General features: G+C 38.6%; 1 protein-coding gene and 1 long non-coding RNA gene across 15 annotated transcripts in view; one reads left to right on the forward strand and one right to left on the reverse strand.

Annotated features, from left to right (window-relative positions):
• SOX6 (SRY-box transcription factor 6) overlaps nt 1–22,931 on the reverse strand; it is a 380,628-nt gene that overhangs the window by 68,459 nt on the left and 289,238 nt on the right. For all 13 annotated transcript variants that reach the window (XM_071808952.1, XM_071808951.1, XM_065839463.2 and 10 more), the window contains one exon: nt 897–1,046. In XM_071808952.1, coding sequence (XP_071665053.1) covers nt 897–1,046 — 150 coding nt within the window. The remainder of the gene's footprint in view (nt 1–896; nt 1,047–22,931) is intronic.
• LOC139827996 (uncharacterized) lies at nt 6,410–12,145 on the forward strand. 2 transcript variants are annotated; one of them, XR_011739150.1, is made up of 4 exons: nt 6,410–6,469; nt 7,186–7,457; nt 9,541–9,644; nt 11,679–12,145. It is a non-coding gene; the product is annotated as an uncharacterized lncRNA (long non-coding RNA). The 2 variants fall into 2 exon arrangements; XR_011739149.1 differs by lacking the exon at nt 11,679–12,145 and adding an exon at nt 10,145–11,143.

Genomic DNA, 22,931 nt, shown 5'->3' on the forward strand with positions numbered 1-22,931 from the left:
CTCCACAAAGTCACTATATGCCTTCTTTAGATGTATTTAATAGTTCTGCATTTATAGTGCTATCATTCAAATTTAAAAAAACATCTAAATGTCGGTGGTTTTTTACAGCTCCAAGTAAACTGTTTCTCAGCATATTTGGTCTCAGGAAATTCAGAACAACCACAGAAGAACACAGCAACAAAAGCCAGCTAGTTCCACCCAAAGGTACTGCTGCACCACAGATTTCAGGGGGTGCTTGATGCTCATTTCAAGCTGCTGGCAAATGCCATGTTGTAGCTGCCTGGTTCCAAGCAAGTGAGAATAAGCAGGCAGGAGCATTCAGCAATGGCGCAAAACCAACAAGGAGCAGCCCGGCTGTCAGCAGCTGTGTGAAATCAGCAAAAGTCGAATCAATCTGCAGTGACACAATGCTTTCCCCGGAGTCCTGACTTACATCTTATTTTCATATGAGCCTTTTTTTCCAAAATTGTAGAATACGTACAGCTAGAGATTTGTAAAGTAATTAGAAGATCTACAATCTCTCTTGTGTCCTAACAATATAAGCTAGTACAGTACTTCAAGATACTCAAAAGTTCAGTCTGATACAATTCATGAAATGGATGCCATTTGCGTGCATTACTAGATTGCAAACTGAAATCTTGAAAATATCACATTTTACTGATGAATCTGTTGTGCTGCCTGTGGTGGGAAGAGGGACGCCTGATATTTTTGGAAGCAAGAAGTGAATACTTTCTCTTCCTTTCTCTGTACTGATAATACAGCACTAAAACTGAAAATTTTCTTTGAATATTGAAGAATTTTCATACGGTTCAACTTCCAACTGGAAAACAATTAAATACACTGTATCATTTCACAGCCCTTTTCAGATACAAACTTCTTTCTTTACTGAAAAATACCTTAATTTGAGTTACCGGGCTGGTCCCTCTCTTCTCGTTTTTCATGCCAGTGGGTGAGAGTGCCCCTGTCGTATTTGGTGGTTGTGGAGTGGATGGCATTTTGGCTCCAGGAGAAACTTGCATGCTTGCCAGCTGAGCTGCGTACAGTTGCTGGAAGACAAGAAGATACACAATTTATTCCTGCAATATTCCTAAAAAAAGAAGCTGTAAATGTACTTAATTTCTATTGCTCTGCTGTTTCTTCTCTTAAAGGTATTATAGATTTTTTTTTTCAGCACTTTCTGGCTTTTTCCTCATTGCTATTTTCAAAAAAAAAACCCAAAACCAAACCAAACCAAAACAAAACTGGAAAACTCCCACACACCAATACCTTTTTTCTTAATTTGACTTTTAGCTGATTTGCTTGTTTGTTTGTTTCTAACTAATGAAGGTCATGGTAAAGAGCAAAATATCATACTGCGTCCATATACTAAAAAAATAAAATGGCCAAGTGATAAGGCTGGTTATGAAAATTAGGTATAAACCCCTGTCAAAACCAACAACACTTCCGGTCTTTCTGTTCTTACCAAGAAATTACCCGCTACTCCAGAACCTCTACTGGGAGCTCGCATAGGAACCATTTCCTACTAAAAGGCAAAGCTGCAACTTCTCTAGATAGCAACAAAAGCTGAAATAGGCAACACCATCTTGTTGTAACTTCTATAAATGCTAGTAAGTATGTAGGCCTTAAAAATTCCTATAAATAGTGATGAAAACAGAAAAACACCTTCATGGAACTTTTAAAAAAGTTTAACTGAAACAAGATACAAGACCTGCATGTTAAAATAAACTATTCTTATCAATCTAAAGTGTTTACTGAACAAAACCAAATAGGTTTAATTTCCTTCCAGTGACCAAATTTGAACTCTCACCTTGAATTAGCACCAGCAATAATTCTCCTACCATAAACAGGGAAGATCCTAATCCCTCTTCTACACATAAATCTATGTAAACTTTGCCTTATTAGTGAGAAAAAAGCCAGGTGGTTTGTATGTAATTTCTAACATTACTATCATTCAGATGGACAAATAAAAAAAATTACAGTAATCAAAAGCAGACCTCTCAGCACATGTAATTAAATGAAAGCTTAATAAAGAATAATTTGCAAGAGCCAGATGTGCTTATGTCATAATTGTTGCTTTCTTTGGAAGAATTTTGCTAATATAACGAGACTCCACAGAAATGAAAGTTACACAATACTGTAAGCTCAGTGACTCAGTGGCGAGACAAACACGTGACGGAGGGGCAGCCAGAACTCTGGGTGACAAATAAAAAATCCAGTTTGTTGTTTGTTTGTTTCCTGCCACCGCTTTTCAGTGCCACACAGAGGCTACGGAAGGATCACAGATGAACGTTTTAAAATCAATGGTGTTCCAATATTTTGGCTAAGGTACTATTTTTTCCTGTGTTAAAAAAATAGAAAAATTGAAAACAGAAACATTTCCCAGCTTGGAGAACGAAAATGAAGCACTGGATGCAGTAGTAAGTGGAGTTTTTTTCCTCTACTGCTATTCATTTTAGCATATTCTTCAGGTCAATCCATGCTTCCTTAATTGGATGCTCTGCTTGCATGACAGTAAGAAGCACATTTCACGAACCTCTGAAAGCCTGCACATTCTCAGCTCAGAAATTATCAGGTACTGTGAAAGAATCAATACAATAAACTTGAATACAATTTAAAGACAAAACCCAAAGATTATTGTGGCTTTTTCATTGTTCTGTACCTTGTCTATTAAAGTATCTTTTCCCTTCCTTTTTCCCCTTCCCTTCCCTTCCCTTCCCTTCCCTTCCCTTCCCTTCCCTTCCCTTCCCTTCCCTTCCCTTCATCTATTTAACATCTACTTCAACTACCTCAGGGAGAGGACTTAGATTTTACTAAAAGTAGATTAAAACTTTAAGACTTAATGCACTTTCAAGAGTATGAAAGCAAATTTACGTAAAAACAAATCTAGGTTTATCACCTAAAGCTCAAAACAATTTCCTTCTCCTTTCTCAGGTAAGCCATCAAGGCAAAAAGGTGGGGTATGAGTTATTCTTTCTACAAAATTCAGTCTTTTTTAGAGGATAAAAATCAATATTCAATGATGGCAAGCAGAACAGGGTGGTGGGCTGACCCAGGCTGGCTGGCAGCCGCCCACCGCGCCACTCTCCACCTCCCCCTCCTCAACAGGACGGGGGAGAAAATAAGATGGAACAGCTCATGGGTCGAGATAAAGATGGGAAGATCACTCACCAGTTACCATCATGGGCAAAACAGATTTGGCTTGGGGAAATTTCATTTAATTTATTGCCAGTTACAATAGAGTTGGATCATGAGAACCACAGATAAAAACTAAAAACTCCCATCCCTGCCATGTCCCCAGGCCCAGCTTCACCCTGCCATCACTGACTGACTGCCCATCTCCTCCCCTCTCCCCTGGCTGCCGGCAGGGCTGTTCCTCACACTGTTCCCCTCACTCCTCACCACCTGTGCAGCTTTTTGCTCTTTCTGGAGAACATTCTTCCAGAGGAGCCACCAGCCCCGCTGACTGGCTGGGTGGTGCTCTGTGGCGGGGCTGTGTGGAACCATCTCGGTCCGGCATGGGGCAGCCCCGGCCGCCTCTCCTCACAGCGGCTGCCCCGCAGCGCCCCCCCTGCCAGCACATGGGCACAGACACCAAGCGCACACAGCAAACGGAGCTTGTAGCCCCGTTAGCCATGACAAGTAAGCACAGGTGTGTTTACCTAGAAAACCTGCAGCCCACGGTGTAGCTGTTTCTTGACAGGGTGTCTCCAGGTCAATGTAAAGAGAGAGACACATGACACTGGTCAGAGGAGGCTTGTTGGCGACCTGGTTCCTGCGGCCCAGCAGGACTGGCAGCCGAGACCTGTGCACCACTTCAAGGGTCACAGCAACAAGAAAAGTGGACTATTACAGTGACTACCTAGAATATGCAAACATTACAAGCAGAATAAAATTAGAATTATACATCACTTCCCTCCTGGTGTATTGAGGGCTGTATTTGCTGTACGGCAAGTAGCGCAAGGAAGAAATATTTCTAAAGGGAGTCAGTGAATAAAAGAAATGTTGTCATTTATACATATGCGTATGTATATAATTAATCACCGGGTTACTCCAAGGTCATAGCAGTGGCTTTTACCTGGCATTTCTATAAATTTGTTTTACGCCATAAAAACACATGTAAAAATAAGTTATTAGCTTTCTGGTCTTCTTAGATTTTAAAACAAAGCTGTTCCACAAACTAAGTGCAAGTGTTGCAAGAACTCCCACTAGTGCTAGTAACGCTGCCGTGTGGACTGGGGAGCTGTGTAACTTCTTTTAAATATTCGTTCCTATAGGGAGGTAGCCAGTCTGGAAAAACATGTGCATGCTACCATTGCAGAGAAAAAAATTGATATTTTTGCAAATACCACTGTTGTGGCTCAAAATGGTAATTTAAGACCTCACATTGAGATGGTCAGGTTGTGAAGCTTTTATTTGCAAGATTAAGGAGAGGGAAAAAACCCCAAACATTGAATTAAAGTTGATTGTTAGCTTTTAATGATTAAAAGCTAAAGTTTCAATGGACTTTTTCAATTGAAATCCTAACCTACCAAATATTGAGTAGTGACTAAAAAAATTAACCTATCTCAAACAATGAAACAGATCTTTTCAGTGTATGTCTAGTACAAAAAGAGAAGAGCATTTCATAACCTTTTGCCAACCACCGACTCAGAAGGCTCTTGATTACAAGTTAGATATTCAAACCCATCAAGTATTACTGTTTTAAGAAGCCTTAAAAATGTACAGCCTGGTCTTTATTTTTTTAAAAAGGTCACTAAGTGTATTCTTCAATCCAGTTCCCTGCATTTAAATATAAGTAGTACTGATTTTGAGTTACTGAGTGCTTCTCCATAGTTAATCATTTTGAAAACCAGCTCACTTAGGGTATGTGAGCAAGGATGCAGGTTTAGAGTTTTCAGAAGCAGGTTCCTTCTAGTGTTGTAATCTGACACTGAAGAATGGGATTTTGAAATGCCACAAGTCTCACTTAAGGCAATCCAAGTCTCGCATTTAGACACCTATGAACTCACAGGCTTATGCACTCAAGCACTTGTTACTGAAACTCTATTCCAGCTCTAGTCAACTAAAAATCTGAGGGAAAGTTATGAAAGTTGGAAGTCACTGTAAGTCTGAATGATGCTCATCTACCAAAAAAAACCCAAAATTACAGATGAGTGGGAAAGCGCTGTACTCAGCATGTGTACAGCACAGCACAGGTACATACTGATTTTTTTTACCTGGAAACAGCAGAATTCATTCTAAGCCTTTGCCATAGCTTAGAGCTACCATCCAAGAACTGAATAACTAACAAAAATAATAATCCAGGCATGGTGGTGGTATTTTCTGCTTCAGAAATTGCCTATGGCATTTGATGGAGTATTTCCATTTCACTCTTTTTTGTAAAAAGCATCACCGACGATCTAAAATTTATCAAAAAAATTATGAATCGAGCATCTTGACTGACCCAAATGTTAAAACCTTTCTCAATGCCATTTAAGTTTCACAATGCCTTTGAGAGATACTTTCATGATACACGAGGGTAACTGCCAGTGTTCATTCACGCCTCGCCAGAAGACAAAGGCCTCAGGCTTACGCATCCCACTCACATAACCTTCTTACCAGGTGCTTGCCAATGACAGGTCTTATGGAAAAAAATTCTTTAGAGAAGATATTTCAATAAAGAGAAAGCGATCAACTTGCATAGGAGAGAGACAGTTTCTTTAGATATATGAGCCCAGGGAGAAAATGGAGAGAACAGTTGCTCTTTTATGTACAAGAAAAAAAAGCCAACGACTGGAGACATTTCAGCTGACTGTGCAGGTGAGGGAGAATTTGGTCACCACAGTGGAGTTAAAGTTCTGATGTTACTCTTTGCCGTAGAATTCTGGAGAAACTATAACAAAGCCATATGTGAAATACGCAGATGAGAAAGACAGCATAATAGATAATCAAAGTGCAGGTGATGAGGGCTGATGAATTGCAATGGATGTACTTGGAAGATGTACCAAAAAGAAATACAGTAGAAGGTGGCTTGATTCAAGAGGAAAGAAGGGATCTGTTGTAGAAACATTTACCCTTTAATTTTGTTGTACTAAAAGATCCGTGACCAAAATGAAGGCGTACTCCTTTTTCTATATTTGTATGTTATTCCTACAAAGGTGCAAGAAATTACTGGTTTTTTGCTCAGAAAAAAACGCCAAATCTTATGGACCCTGATTAATTCTGAAGTCTTCCATTACTAAAAATGCAAGTCCCGTGTTTCATCTTCAACAAATAGATTTGCTACAGTAAATGAAACGAAACAATAAAACTACTGAGAATCAAGTGAGAATCCTTATTTGTCAGCATTTTAAATGAATTGTGCAAAGCTGAAGTATCTTATTTATAGAGATGAAAGTTCAGCTATTTAGACAATGAGTAATTTGGTTTCTAGAGATGAAAAACTCTAAGGAGTGACTGCAAGGGCTGTTGAAATCCTGCACTACAAGAGGTAATGCATTTTTTTGATAGTATATTTAGTACATAGTGTTGCAAAGCTATAATTCCAAAATTTTCTTTCTGAGTATATAACATGCAATAATAATACTTAGAACTGTCTGATCACAAAGGGTTTTTACAATCTCGCCAAAGCCAGCAATGTCTTTACTATTTCCGCACACATTTCTAAAAGAACTACTCAAAACAAACAAACAAACATCCCACCTTCAGTGGGGCTGCTGATTTCTCATTATTGGTGTAGAGGTGCTTAAAATAAGCTCGATGTCAAACAGATTAAAGGAAATAGAGTCACTGAAAAAGTTCTTCTTCTGTTTGAAGGAAGAATGGAGTAGTGCTCAAACCTATATTTTGGGCGTCATAGGTAAAAACTACGGAAATACAGGCTAAGTGCTGACCGGAGCCCAGTATAGCCTTTGGCAGTTCAAGCAAAGTAACCTTTTCAAAAAGCAGTGCAGAAGCATAAATATCCTAATCAAAAATTTCACACCTATCTTAAGCAAAGTTAACTGTACTTATTCCTTCCTATTTTTGTATATAAACATCATTTTTTGTATTGACATGCCTTTTGCACCAAATACATTCATTGATTAACACTGCCATAGCACCAAGGTAAGAAATGGGGTTACTGACTTATGCATGTACATATCTACACATCTAATATCTATATCTATCTATATACAAAAAGCACTACTTTTTTGTCTTTTTAAGGTGTTTTAAGATGATTTTTACTGCAGATCCTTAGCATGAGAGGTAGGTTAACAGAAAACGACATCCAGAAACAGAAGACAGCCTAAGTAACTCATCAGCAGCTTAACCATGTGACAAACCCAGGGGCAACTCAGAGGCAGCTCCTGCCTGTGGAGTCTGCCAAGAAGCCAGATGCCATCACCAGAAAAACACCTTCCACAGCTCAGCGTCTGTGTCCTAGCAGTGCTCTCCTCACAAAAGAAAAAGGAGGAGGAGGACAAAGAGAAGCAAAGGTGCGTATAAAACTGTTAAAGAAAATGTACATATGCCCGAAAGCAACACTTACTTGAATTTAAAAACCTGAAACTTGGCAAAAGCAAAGCTTTTGCTGATGAAAACAAGATCCCTTCAAATCAACAGACAGAATATTTTATGCCAAAAGTGTATGTTTTCCTGTGTTTTACAATGTATTTGTGCAGGTTCTACCTGCTAAAACAATGTCTTTTATAAATTTGTTTTCATTGAATTTGGATGTCTCAGTAGCATTTTCTCATTTTATTCTAAGAAAATTATTAACAAATCGAAACAAGGTGAGTTTTACAAATCTGCTAACACTGTGGGCCAGACCCTCCTCTCATTTTCATGTGTGCCACCACGTGGATAATAGCAGCTAACTATTTAAGAACCAACAAGTACGCGATATCAGCTTAACTCACAAGTTTATGCTAAATAACAGAACTATTTGGCTTTACATGGGTATATCTGAAATGGCATTGATCAACTACAGCTACAGGAATTTGGGGTAACAATTAGGGGAAAAGTGTTTAATTTAGAAATATGATAAATAATAAGTAACAATACACCACAAAGACTTCTTTTTCTCTGCAGAATCCAAGTGTCATAACAGATGTACATTGTTTCCTTTTGACAGCATCATTCCTTTCCTTCTCCCATTTGTATGGGCCTAATGTACCCCTAGTGGACATAATATTCGGATTTTAAACACCCATACATTTCCCTACCGCAGAGTCTGTTCATTGTTGCAGAGTGTGAATAGCCTTTACTTATAATAATGCACCAAATACCTTTGCAAAAAGGCATTAAGATGTAACACAAACAGGCAGCTAATGAATTATCATAACTAATGTAATAATAACAAAGATTGTTGCAGTGATTATTTATGCACTTGCTGGCTAATCTGCTCTCAGATTTATTGCGGCCCAATATGCGCAAACAAACTAACTGTATTTATGAAAATACAAATAATATATTTTGTAGTCACGTGTGGAGTTAGAAGGTTTTCCCTATGTGTACAGGTGTGCATCTACTGAAGAAATTCTTTCTCAGCTAGAAGAATGATTTTACCAGTTATCCATATTCATTCACTTCAGGATTTTTTTTATTCATTTTTTTTTTTACCATTAACACCAGTTAATTTCAGTGTCTGTCAGTTGCTATTCTATATATTGTCAAGGAAAATTTCAATGTGCCCTACATTCCACTAAATTCCTGTCTCCTTAGGAGATGCACATGCCTGTTTTGCTTCTCTCTCAAGCTGCAAAGTAACAGACACCTGATTTCACTGAGTGCCTGCTTGTTCCAACTCCTCTTACTGTCCACACATTCATTGTACTGCTTCAAAAAAAGAAAAATCGCACTCCTCACTTCTACTGCCCTGCTGTAGATAATGCCTAACCCATAATAAAAATAAAAGAATTTCTACACATTTTAGATACTGCGGTTTGTATTGTTCTAGTATTGCAGAGTCAAGATCCCCTATGCAAAATAACTGCTTTATTTTGTTAAAAGGGCCTAACTTTAAGTGGACCATGGAATATTTATGGCTCTCAGTAGTCCTCTGAAAGAATTATCTTATGTTTTTATGCCAATCATGGGTCAGAGGTTCAAATCAGCACTTCTTTCTGTCACTCCTTATATGTTTTACTATAATTTACAGCTCAGCAAGAGGACTCATAAAACAAAAGTGTCTATTTTACTTCAGCAACTAATTCTAGCTAATCAAAGCTTTCCAGCAAAACAACCCAGCATGAAACTCTGCGTGGAAAATATGCAGAGAACAAAGCGTTTTGTCAAATAACACATCTCATGATGTAAACACATATGTCTCTTATAGGAAATTTTATCGCTTCCACATTATCGGCACACAAAAGGAGCATTCTTGTCGCAGACCTGGTGTGACTGTGGAGCCATCGTCATTGGAAACAAGAGCCTGATTAGGTTCCCACACAGATATGAATAGATTTTCTTTTTTTAGTGTAATGCTGCCTTTCTTATTTCTTAAACAGACCAGTAATTGTGGCTGTAAAAACAGTGAATTGTGTTTGGACGACATTTGTTTCTTCATATTTTTTTTAGCTACCCAGTGACACCAATTATCCCATATGGTTGTCCTCTTCTGGAAAGTCTGAGTTAATCCACAGCTGTGAAGATGAAGACGCACCCAGCAGGCTCTAAATCTGGTGGGTTTCTTGTCTGCTAATAAAGTCCACAGTCTGCTGGACAGATGTTAAGAGGATCTGTTAAATAAGTCAGTGACAAAGACTCAGACTTCTGCTGGGGAAAATAATTAGCAGAACCATATCTATTCTTCACAGATTTGCATTTCTTGCCTCATCTTTAGGAGAAGCAAATTTTCATTACTTGATAGAGAAGAGTCCCACAGCACGTATGATAGGTCCTGCTCAAAGTATGAATCAATTAAATGATCACATTGGCATTTGTTCTGAAGAAATGATAGATATTTTTGTCCTTGACTTATTCCTGCATGCTGTGGTTCCTGCACTGTTTAGTTTTATTCATCATAGTATAGGCTTGTATTGGGAGAGCCTGAATGTGTATTGTCAGCTATAAAATATCTACTTAAATTTTTAATGTAATGGGAAATGTAAACTGAAGATTAAATTACCATTTGGCTCATTTTTTGTTAAATGTTATTAACATTGCTTATTCTTAAATAAAGGAATTACAGATAACATGTTCTGGCCCCAAGGCTGATGCTGATGGTCTGGGGGAGGAAAAAAAAAAAAGGTGGAATGAGAAGATCTCTGCAGCAAGATACACATAAGTGAGAGACTTACTCACTTTCCCCTACCCCCACCTGTTTATCATCATGGCCTGACAGCGTAGATGTCCAATGCCAAAGTGTCTCTGTTAGAGTCAAGTAAATTTGGAGAAACGCTACAGAGTGAAAATACATGCGCCAGTGCAATAAAGAACTAACATGCCTTCGGGCACATGTGCGTTAAAGTGCTCTTAAGATCATTTCTGTTTTGTTCATGAACTGTATTTCTCATTCTTTTGACCTCATCCTGCTTTGACATAATGAAGTAGAACTGGACATCAAAACAGCTCCCTCTACTTTGCTGCCTAAATGCAGGCAACTCTCATTTAGGCATTGTTCCTGAGATCATGCCCCTTAGAAATCAAATGGCTTTGATTTCACTGAATTATGACAATTAAGTACAATCTCTCAGCAACTGCCTGTTCACAACCTGTTTACTGTAAAGGTGTGGGCAAAGCCAAGAAAGAATGCTTGGAGCCCAGATAAATTATCAATCACTGCAAGTAGCTAAGACAATGCAGATAATGTGGCACCTGGCAGTTGCCACTGTAATATTGTATTTGTTTCCCCTTAGGAAGTAAACTGTTGGTTTATTAGTTTTACAGCAGCTTGACAAGTTTCCAAGATATAATGTCACCCCATCACCCTATGAGGCTGCTGGGAACTTTTAATTAGACAGTATCAAAATTGTGAAAGTTTACTCTCTGTAAAAAATAGGAATTCAAAACTGTATTCTAATTTTTTTATACAATTAATGTCCAGACAGTACATTTCGTATCTTATATCACCAGAGAATATATGTAATGTTGGATCTACTGAAATAAAATAACTGCTCAGCTCACAAGTGTCAAAGCCTGTGATATTTAAATGAGATTTCCTACTTCTTTCAAGGTGACCGAGTCAAAAATTTAACCCTGTAAATTGTATGTACTGGTCCCACATCCCCCAGAGAGAAAACTATATTTCTCCCATGTCAGAAGAGAAGAAAGGGCAGGCCAAAAGCTGACCAGAGGGTACAAAGCAACAGCTACCAAAAAAAAAAAGCCTTCCATAGTGAACATGGAGTCTTTGCTTTCTGGAGAACAAATCTCTTGTGAAGCCACTGACTGGAGGGAGAGGCAAAAAATCCTCACTGACTTGGCACTGTGTCTCACCTCATTTCACTTTTTTCTTTTTCTTTTCTCTTTTTTTTCCCTCTCTTTCCAAACAGACTGAGTGTTGGTCTGCTGAGAATACAATGCTAAGCCACTTTTCCTGTAGAGTTTTTAAACTGGGCCTCTGAGAAAGGGTTTGATACAATTCAATGACTGAAGTAATACCTTTGTCCATCTGAGCATTAAATGGCCCATTGAAATACAGCTTAGTTAGAAAGAATTTCAGTAAATGGTGCTTTCTAATTTTTTTTTTATTATTATTATTCCTCTCCCAACAGATTACTGCCTGGATCTGAAAATGCAGTTCAATCACTTTTGGTTGCCTCTCAGGTCAGGCCTTTAGCCAGTGTTAATTAAATATAACCCCTTTAGAATACTGGAGGTTAAATGACAGCAACAAACTCGTCGCCTTCAAAATATTACCTCATGTTCTCCTAAAAACTGTAATCTGTTGATGAGGGTCCTCATTTAAACACATTGGTCTTAATGAAAATTTATTGGGGGAGGGCCAATCCATGCTAAATGCTATTTTGTCCAACAGCTAGTAATCGAAAACATTAAACACCTATTTCCATGCAATATACCATGTCTATTGTGTTTAAATAATACACAATCATAAAGGAAAGTGCTGCAGCAGACAATTTAGGCTGTAGCAGCACATGCAGCACAATTTTCAACTTGATAAAGTGAAACTATAAAGAATCAATGCGTAAGTCAGACAGCTTCCATACCTAATATTCTTCCCTGCAGCTATTAGAAGTTTACATTTTTGTCTCTAGTAGGCATGAACATTAGTATACCTTGAATTTCATGTCTTCAGTCACATTTTGTTGTCTGTTCCATACAATTTGACCAGACCATGAAATTGGAAAGTAGCTGAAATTGTCTTTTTTCATCTTAATGATTTTAAATGAGAAAGGGAGGTTTTTCTGCAAGCTATTTGTTTACTGCTTCATAAAAAGTTTGCTAAAGTATTCCTAACAATCTTACGATTAAATTAGTTGAAAGCAAGCTTTTCAATACTTGGTAATTAGTCTTGTCTTTCTGAACATAACTTTACTGTAAATACTCCTCCTTGACTAACCCTTTGTCCCAAGATTCCTTAGAAGAACGCAACCAAGCGATAATTCAGCATTATTGCTGCTTCAGTGCACTAATCGCTTAAAGAGCAGCAAGGACCCTATGTTCACTGCCACAAGGCTCCTACAGCCTCCTGGCCTAAGGCAGGCTTCCCAGCCCAGCGGCATCCAGATGTCAAGAGGAATATCCAGGTCCTGATGCAGCATGCCGTTCCATTCCAGTATGGCCTAAACATCTGTTTCATCTGCTGGCGTGCAACCTGCTGAATACACTGAGACTGCCGCACAAAGTGGGGAATCGAACAAGGGTGGGAGTGAAATACTGCAGTTGCATAGCTCCATGCTACATATTGCTAAAAAAGACAAAAAATTGACACAAAATGCTTAGAACCCCAAACTGGAGATTGATCAAATGTCTTAAATGAAGCTCTCCAGTCTAAAAATCTAGACAAATGCAGGAAGGACAATGTGATAATTAACAAAAAAACCTGCACCTTCCTACACAGTATATGCTTAGCACTTTTACTCCTCGTAGAGGAAGAGGCTATAACACATTAGCTTACTAATTTAACCCCAATTTAATTCTTTGTGGTGTAAGAAAATGACAAAAGAAGAAAAAGCACAGAAGTGTGTAACAGATTCTTGTTGTGTTTGTAATAACTGCTCTTTACATAAAATACATAAAAATGAGGTGAACTTACGCATCTATTACATATTTATAATTTCCTACAGATAGTAACTCAGGAGCTATAAAACAATAAGCATATTTTGTCTAAAAGATAGGAATATGTAAACACTGTCATTTTATCTTGAGGCATGACAAAAACAGCAAGCAGTTTAGATGATCTAGATTAAGTTCTGACAAAGAATAAAAGAATGTTGACTGTTCTCATCTCTTCCACTTTGGCTATCTGTTGTCTTGGTTTGGTTTTTTTGGGGGTTTTTTTTTTATTGTTTGGTTGGTTGGTTGGTGGTTTTTTTGCTATCAATCAACAATAATGTTGCACACTACCATGCACATTCTTTGAGTTGTTTATGAAAGTAAGATCAAAGCCCAATCTGAGAGTGCATCTTTCTTTCACTGTATTTTTTCTCAAGAGGAGGACCTAGTGAGTGGCATTTTAACCAGGGCTCTCCGTCTGCAGTCACAGAGCAGGAGCACCCACAGTGCAACCTCCTGGCTTAGTGTTTTCTCTGGCCAGCCTGGGCATGTGGCTCATGTCTGTGTGCGGGAAACAGGAGCACGTAAGGCAGGAGGGACTAAATACTTGTGCATCTCATCTCTGCATGGGGTGAGCACCTGCACCCAGAAACTGGGAGATATCCCTCACACCTTTCCTATAACACACCTTGTGAGAGCCTGAGCAAGTCACCATTTCCTTTGGGCTGCTCATGATATGGATCCAATGTTACGGCATTACCACAGTGACTGAATTGGTTGTCTGAATACAATCATGAAGTGTTTCTATTAAAAATGTGAGCATTAATAAAATCTGCTATTTTAATAATGTATTGTAAGTATGAAGAAAAAAAAACTAGAATGCAACAATATGTAAAAACTTCATCAAATGTTTATAGCCATTTCCTCTGCAGGAAGATAGCAGAAGTGTCAATGAAATCTTTCTCTTAAGTAGAAATATTTGCATTCCTTCATTTAATGCTGTCAGATTACTGATATGCTACCTTTTGATCACAGTTCTTCTGTTATTTACCATGTGCAAGAAATAACACAATCAACTTATCTTTGTGATTCTCCCAGATTCTATGTCGTACCATACAGCTTGGAAATTGGTAAAAGATCTTTAACTTTTTTTTACTATTTTGCAAAATGACTGTGACACACTCTGCTTAAAACTATTATGTATTCAATACAGAAATAAACAGATAAATAAAATATAAGTTCATTCAAACATAAATCCTTTCGGTAGAAAGCCAGTCACAGCAAAGGACAACTGCATTTTTTGAAAAAGTAATTGTTAGTTTTCAGTGGATAATGTTATTTGACAAAAAATGTGAAATGTTGAAGAGAAATCTTTATGTTATTTCCCTATGTTTGTTTCTATTAGAATTTTCTTTTGGAATTTTATAGCATAAATTCTACCCCTTCAAAATTGTGGATAGCACTAAAGTTAACAGAGTAACAAGCTCTCTTAGAAAAGCAAGCAGGGAGCAGGAAGCATGACTCCAAAGATACCTGCAAACAAAGGCTCTAGTATTTTAAACTCTTTATCCTGTATCCAAGGAAAGCAAATAAGCAGCACTCATTTAAAAAAAAATATAACCAGAACTATCAGAAAAATATGAAAATATAACCAGATGGTTGCATTGGAGTGCAGTTTTTTCATTCACTTTATGCTATCATTATATTACCTTCTCTGGTAACACTGTAAATCAAACTACTCAGAGAATTTAAAATGTTTTCTGGCATTCCTTTAGAAGGTCTTCCAAAAATCGGGTTTTTATTCCTTACTGCTAATATAAAGTATCTTTAACAACAAATGTGAGATGTCTGTGAGAAGAGTAGCTAACTGACGAATTCAGGCAGTTTTACACACTTTATCTGTAGAAATATGTTCTGGACTACAGCTAGTGTAAAAATAAGGAGCTGTATAAAGAGAACTCCTGTGATAAGTGAAATAAAATTATGTGATTAAAAAGCAATTAATTACAGTAAGTTTGCTGAATGGATGATAGCTATCAAAGCTTATTCAATTCTGCATTTCAGAATTTCATATATTTATTTTTTTAAATGTTAACACATAGATGGGCTTTGTGAGAGAAGTCAGGAGTTTCATTCAGGCTCATGTCAGCAAGATTACAAGCTATTATGAGTAACTGCTCGTCGAGCTGTGTGAAATGATTTGGTGAATGAGTTTCCTAGTAAGCGCATGTCCATGTCACCGGTACAATTGCCAGTATTGTAGACAATCTTAGTTGAAGGGGTTGAAAAAAATAATTATTGTCCTAATCCTACAGGGGATGAAATAAATTCGGGACAGAAGATGGTTGCGCAATTGTTTTTTCTAGTGTAGACCATCTAGGTTTGTCAACCTAGCAGCAGACAGAAAAACAGAAGCATAAGTGAAAGAAAAAGAAATCGGGACATGGAAAAAATAAGTGGTAACAAACCTTCTGTAGAAATATTTCTGCATGTCTGGCATAGGTTGGTGGATTCATTCACTACCCGACTACCCAGATGGAGAAATTGTCAAATATAACAACTGCAGTATTTCCCTACGTAGAACTGTACAGACACAGAACAAGAAAATTGAACACTCACCTACCACTGCTAATCACATTGAGGCAAAAGCGCTACAATTAAATTTCTACAGGCTCCCATGACAGAATAATGCGACATCATCCCAATAATAAATGTGTGCAAGTTAGGAAAAAGGAAGAGTCCTATTTAAACTACATCTCTCAATTCCCACCTCTGAATCCCCACCTTGTGAGAAGAGGCCGAGGCAGTTCTATATTTAAGAGCTAAATTTTTGAAAGTGCTGCTTGGGGTTTCAAGCCGTAGTGTTTTCCTGCTTTTATAAGAGACACAGACAGTTCACATGGTAGCTTGCAGCCATTCTATTATTTTCAGGGCCGAAAATGGATGAAAGACAGTGATATAATAAATATATACTGGCTCTACCGATCAGGAGAAGCTTTATCAGTCAGCTGGGGCACATCTGGGATAAAAGTCACTCAGGTGCATCTCTAGCATCCCATTCAATTAACATACCATTAAAAATGGTTTGTCCCTGTTCAGCCTGCTGCGTTACCTGATAAGTCAACATATTTAAAATGTATATTTAAATGCAGAAAACAGTGAAATGTTTTCTTTGTGAAGTAGAAAAGAAGCTCAGTTTACAGGTATTTTAAAGCATTAGAAATAATTGTGCTTTACAGGCTGCCTAGCAGATCTCTCACACTGATCTTTTACTGTATATTTAGAACTTTCATGCACCTTCAAGGAAAATTAAATAATTTCCTTAAAGGAAGTACACACAAAATTATGCAAAACATATTCAAATGGGCTTATAAAAATTACATCTAAAAAAAAATATCACATTTGCACCTCAAAACCAGGTAACTAGGAACTTACTATTACAAATTCATTATAAGCTGAATGCATTTTACACAAGTAAATGTGAATTTGACATAAGCCTGCCATGTTTTATGAACTGCAGTGAGTGTGATGATATTTCAGCAACAGTGCTTGGACCAGATTAAAATGGTTACGAGGCCTCATTTTAGCCCTCCCCTAAGTGTTGAAGACTGCAGCCTACACCAGATGAATTACAATGGATAGTTCACAGATGTGGTATTTAATAAATCTGTAGACTAGTAAAGTCTGGTGACTTGTTCTCTTTCTATTGTGTAGGACAAATCACAGAATCGTTAGGGTCGGAAGGGACCTCTGGAGATGATCTAGTCCAACCCACCTGCTAAGGCAGGTTCACCTGGAGCAGACTGCACAAGAATGTGTTCAGGCAGGTCTGGAATGTGTCCAGAGAAGGAGACTCCACAACCTCTCTGGGCAGCCTGTTCCAGTGCTCTGGCACCCTCACTTTGAAGAAATTTCTCCTCATGTTTATATGGAACCTCCTGTGCTTCAGTCTGTGCCCATTGCCTCTCAGCCTATCATTGCGCACCACTGAAAAACAAATGATGCAACTTTTTTGAAAGGAGTTCACCTCTTTTATTTCTTCACTCCCAAAAATGCCAGTGGACATGACAACACATTCTCACTATTCCTGCATCTTAAATACTTCTTCTTATCTTTTTATGCTTAGCTATTTGCTGCAATTCATGCACAACCCCAAAATATGTTGACTTCACTAGATTTTGTGAATGATTCCTTTTAAGTCTTGAATAATTGTTTGATACTGACACTTAAACATGATGTCTTTTTCTTCCCACATTCCTTAAGATGCTGCTCCCTCTAGCCTCTTTTTTTCAGGATGTTACACAAGCCTTCTGTTGTGTCCCATAGCAATTTGCAGCCTTCCTGCTGAGTCTTAAGAATAGATAGATGATTCCAATACTTTCTATGAGTTAGGACACTTTTCTCATTTCTCAATCATACGGATTCTAAAAGCATCACAGACAAAAGCATAAAATCATAGAATGTCCTGAGTTGGAAGGGATCCACAAAGATCATCGAGTCCAAATCCTGTCCCTGCACAGGACAACCCCACAGTTCACACCATGTGTCTGAGGGCATTGTCCAGATTCTTCTTGAACACTGTCAGGCTTGGGGCTGTGACACCTCCCTGGGGAGCCTGTTCCAGGTCTCTGCCACCCTCTGGGGGAAGAACCTTTTCCTAATGTCCAACCTAAACCTCCCCTGGCACATCTTCCTGCCATTCCCTCAGGTTCTATCATTGGTCACCACAGAGAAGAGATCAGCACCTGCCCCTCCTCCTCCCCTTGTGAGGAAGCTGTAGACTATGATGAAGTCTCCTCTCAGTCTCCTCCAGGCTGAACAAACCAAGTGACTTTAGCCACTCTTCATACGGCTTCCCCTCTAAACCCTTTGTCAACTTCATGTCCCTCTTACGGACACTCCCCAGTAGCTTTATACCCTTTTTATCCTGTGGTGCCCAGAACTGCACACAGTGCTCCAGGTGAGGCCGCACCAGTGCAGAGCAGAGCGGGACAATCACCTCCCTGCCCGGCTGGCAATGCTGTGCTTGGTGCACCCAGGACACGGTTGCCCTCTTGGCTGCCAGGACACACTGTTGGCTCATGTTCAACTTGCTGTCGAGCAGAACCACCAGGTCCTTCTCCGTATTCCATCGGTCCTGAGTCTAAGTCATTTATGAAGACATTGACGTTGAAGAGTGCTGGCCCTAAGATGGATCTCTGGGGAAACCCACTAGTGACTGGTTGCCAGGCTGACATAACCCCATTTACTAGAACCCTTTGAGCCCGACCCGTCAGCCAATTGCTCACCCGCTGCATTGTGTGTTTATCCAGCTGTAGGCTGGCCATCTTGTCCAGGAGGATACTGTGAGATATAGACATATCTTAGATAAGCCAGTGTTGGAGGTAATCCGACTCCTATCTTGTCATCTAAAAAGACTCTACTCAGTAATAGCAATATGAATTCTATCTTATCTTCTATGAACTTCCCTTTCGTCCTGAATTGGGTCAGTGAGAGGGAATACTCTCTTATAATCAAAGACCCTCTGAAAAAAGGCAGGTGAGGTTATCTTTCCAGTCCATGCATCTTTAACAGAATTCTTCTGCTTCCTGTGAGCACGCATGTGTGTGTGTGCGTGCCTACACCTAGAAGCTCTCATCTAACCATCCTTATTTTCAGAACTTTTACTTCAGATGAAAGGTGCATCATTAAGTTTTCTTTTTCTATAGCAATTAGTCAGGAAGCAATGATGGTACAGAAATGTATTATTTTCTTTTATGTATAGACCTGACTTAAAAGGCATTTTAGTCTTTTATCTGATTGTTGCCATGTTCCTAAACATCCAAACCTTTTAATACCTTCACAGGAAAATATCCTTCATGATTGTAATTTGTAGTCAAATTAAGCAGGTTGCTCTATGGTTAACAGACGTATAATAAAATTCCAGAAACATATTCACTTGCAGCTAATTCCTGTAAGGCATACACCATATAAATTTCTAGAAAGCTTGAAGGAATCCAACTGCCAGAGTCTGCCTCACAGTCAGCTTATTCGCCAAAGGGATGCCACAGTTTTAAAAGAGCTTTAAAAAAACGTGCTCGTCCCCTGATGGCACTGCAGTACTGGTGCCTCTGGTGCTTTGTCAGTAAATGCAGCAGTAACTTATTTGCTTCTTACTGGCTTCCGACTGAATATATACCCCAGGGAGGGAGGTTTGCAAAGTACAATCACTTTAAAATAGGGCCTGGGCTTTCAGTGAGGGGCAGGCAGTTGTTAAGGTAGTGAAAACGTCTTGTTGACGCTGGGGGCTCAGTCCCCTCCAGTCACTTGGGCTCAAGCTTCTATCTTGATACAGACTGAAGAGACATGGGAAACCTCCTGCAATCCAGGCTATAAGGCTGATATCCTTTTAAACATACAACTTCCCTGATACATGAGTTTATGTCTGTGCCACTTATGATCTCAGTGATAATTCTCCCTGGAACAGAGCATAGGGGCTTGGGAGGCAGCTGTCCTGCTTGGTAAGATCTAAAGGTGCAAAAGATGGGAATCGTGCCAGAAGCCTGGTCTCTAGCTGCCAGACTGAAAAGTCTTTCCACGTGGGAGAGGAGAGCAGGCACAGGACAGGAGCACTTCCCAAGGTGGAGGAGGGGTTGGTCATCTGAAAGGGACAGAAACAGAGCTCTGCCAGACTGGGTGACAGTCCGGTGGCTAGTGTCCTTTTTGCAAAGAACGGAAACACAAGCCCAAGACGGGACTTGGGCTTGCTACAGCCAAGAAAAGTACTAGAACTGCTACAGACTATAGAAACAGTCTCTTTCTTTACCGCTCCTATAAATTTTTTAAATAAAGTGACACTGTTCCATTAAGCAAGAATGAGAGTAACAAAGACCTGCTGTTTAAAGCAGCCATTGGAGATGCAGGGCATTAAATGGGTGAGAAAAGGGTTTTGTAGCTGCAATGCTGCTGTACCAGACTGATTACTCCAGCTAATGGGTTTGTTTGTCTGCCTGTGCACTTTTACTAACTTGAAGAGAACTACAGGGAGACTCCCTCTCCTTTTGACCAGGGATGACATTACTGGGACACTTAAGAAAATCCTCCTGGCAAAAATTTATCAGAATTCATAGTTTACTGCAAAAAGTCTCAATTTTGATGAGCTGTCTTTTCCTGATGAAAACCACTTTGTCAGATAATTCAGGGCTGAAGTTGAGAAGGAGTAGGAGAAGATGGAGTACTAAGAAATTCTGCAAAGAAAAGAGGTCATATGGTAAAATACTGACTCAATGACATCATTTTCATTGATACTGCCCCTGATATAATTCAACTTGATAACACAGATATTACATACAGAGACATAAACATTGAAGTGGGCAAAGGCACAAGTATAATTATTTCATTGATTTTAATTAAATTTTCGTAAGTATTGCAAGGTTGGCATATTTTTAATTTTATTTTTATTAAAGGGCTTGCTTGGTCTCTCAGAGCCCTAATAAAATCTTCTTTCAACCTCTTTCCTTCCTCTACTACAACCTACATTTCTACACAAGAAAAGGACCAAAATATTTAATTTACTGCTTCCACATACTGAAATTTGCACACACCATTCCCTTAAATCAGGCCACTATTCACTGTATCATTATAAGAAACATTCTGTTAAAATATGCCCACCTAGAGCTCAGTAGTCTTTAAATGCTAGATAAAATCATTCTATAAGGCTAATGAAGACAGAAACTCTGCCTGTAACAATATTAAGTTTGTTTTCTCTAGTGATTCGAAGAAGTGAGCAATCTGTCAGTAGTACATTGAGGGAAATTACTTGTCGTGTAGGAATTCCTGCTGACAGTCACTCACTCACAGTGCTGACCCAAACATCTGCCTGCTGACAAACAAATTGCAGTGTCTAACTTTGAAAAGATAACTATCTGGTTTTAATTTTGATTGGTCTCACCGAATCTCTTTCAAATTTACCCGATTCCCATTCTTCATTGTGTTAAAAAGAAAAAAAAATCACCATGGTTTTTGCATTTGAAAAAATTATTATTGCCTACATCCAAAATTATTATTGCCTACATGTGAGAGTGTTCTGTCAGATAAAACTGTTAAACTGTGTCTAACCAACATTAAGACTGGCAGCCCTGCCAGTGACTGACTGGGTGAGTGAACACATTACTGAGACAGCATTGTAGAAATTAATTTTCTTCAATAAAGTGATTTTTAAGGCTCATATATTTCACAATCTAAACATATGTCACTGTTTCATAAACAAAATAAATGGATTAAAATAATACATTACCAATATGCTGACACATGGAGATATTTTAATTAGAAATACTTAAGCTGCGTGATATTTAACTGCTATATTTGTTGAAGAGGAGCATGCATCATTTAATAAGGCATAAGGCAGGTACATCACTCTGCATGATGTGGTACCAGAGTGGGACAAAATCACCTCTAGTGTGAGCTATCACTATCAGATCACATTAGCCTGACTAAAAAATTGCTTTAAGATAACAACATATAGAGGAACTCCTTAAGAGCAGCAAGTTTTTCTGTGAAATAATAAGTCACCAAGATTCTAGTTCCTGAGAATATTTCTTCATAAAAGGCCACATTTAACATCTTAGCTATTTAAAGGCCATATTTACATGACTGTCGCATTACATTGGCCTCTTTCCTACACATTCTTCTTGACTTACTTTAAGGACCAGCACTAAAATAGCTGAGGAAAGCAAATGTCAACTATGGCCTGAAATTTATATGTGTGAGAGAATTGGAATAAGTAGAAATGTAATATATTGTTTACTGTACCAAGTGCCCTCTGTACTCTAAAGGTCAAAAGCATTGTAACCTTAGAGTTACAGTTTCTGATTGTTCCCAGGGTTAAATACATTATCAAAATTAATGGTTCAAACCCCTCAACCTTCAGATATATGAGTATTCATGCCTCCATCTGCTGAACTGTTCAACTAAAAATAGCATTCTTTGGCCTTCCCTCTACTAATATTGTGCCCCTGAGGCAGACTATGCAATGCTTCAGCAGCGCACTGGATCCGCACCCAGCGGTATAAAAAAAAGGTCACTTATTTTGTCTGCAGTTAGAAGAGGGAATGGAGGAGTAGGATGAGATGGGAGTGGAGAAAAGAAACAAATACATATTTAGTTAAAATTTAAATTTTTTTAAAATGGATTATGAAAACTTCAGGCTTCAAGAACACAGCTGCAATTATGGTTAAGACTTGCCAAGGTTCATTAGTGTTATAAACGATAAATTTTGAAGGACAAATTAGACAAATAGTTTGGGGAAAGAGCTATGAACGAAAGCTTCTTTGTTTTGCTTTTTTTTTTTCCTAGAGCTCCCTTTGTTTGGGAATAACTCCAGCTAGCATCACTGTAGTGCTTCCATTTCTATCAACAGTTTATCAGTTGAGGTTGACAGAGTTGCAACATTTCCTTATTTACCGCATAGACTGCTTTGTAGAAATATCTAAGAACACAGGCAGATTTCCTTAAACCGTAAAGAGCATATAGTAACATTCCTTGTTGGAAATTAAGGACACATGGGTGCCACCTCTGCCACAACTGGGAGTTGCCAGTAACTAGGTTACTGCTATCAGAAACATGAGAGCTTGGAAAACACATTTCACTATCAAGTGCACTGTTTTAGCAAGACTACTAGGCACACATATCTAGAATCAGTTCATATCAGTGTAATCATTTGACAACTAGGGAAAAAAAGTGAGGAAATGGGAAAAACTCCAGAGAAGGTGGGTATAAAAAAGAGGAGCAAAGGCAAAACTATTGTCAGGTTT

Source organism: Patagioenas fasciata, chromosome 5 (genome assembly GCF_037038585.1).
Source record: "Patagioenas fasciata isolate bPatFas1 chromosome 5, bPatFas1.hap1, whole genome shotgun sequence".
Lineage (NCBI taxonomy): Eukaryota > Metazoa > Chordata > Aves > Columbiformes > Columbidae > Patagioenas > Patagioenas fasciata.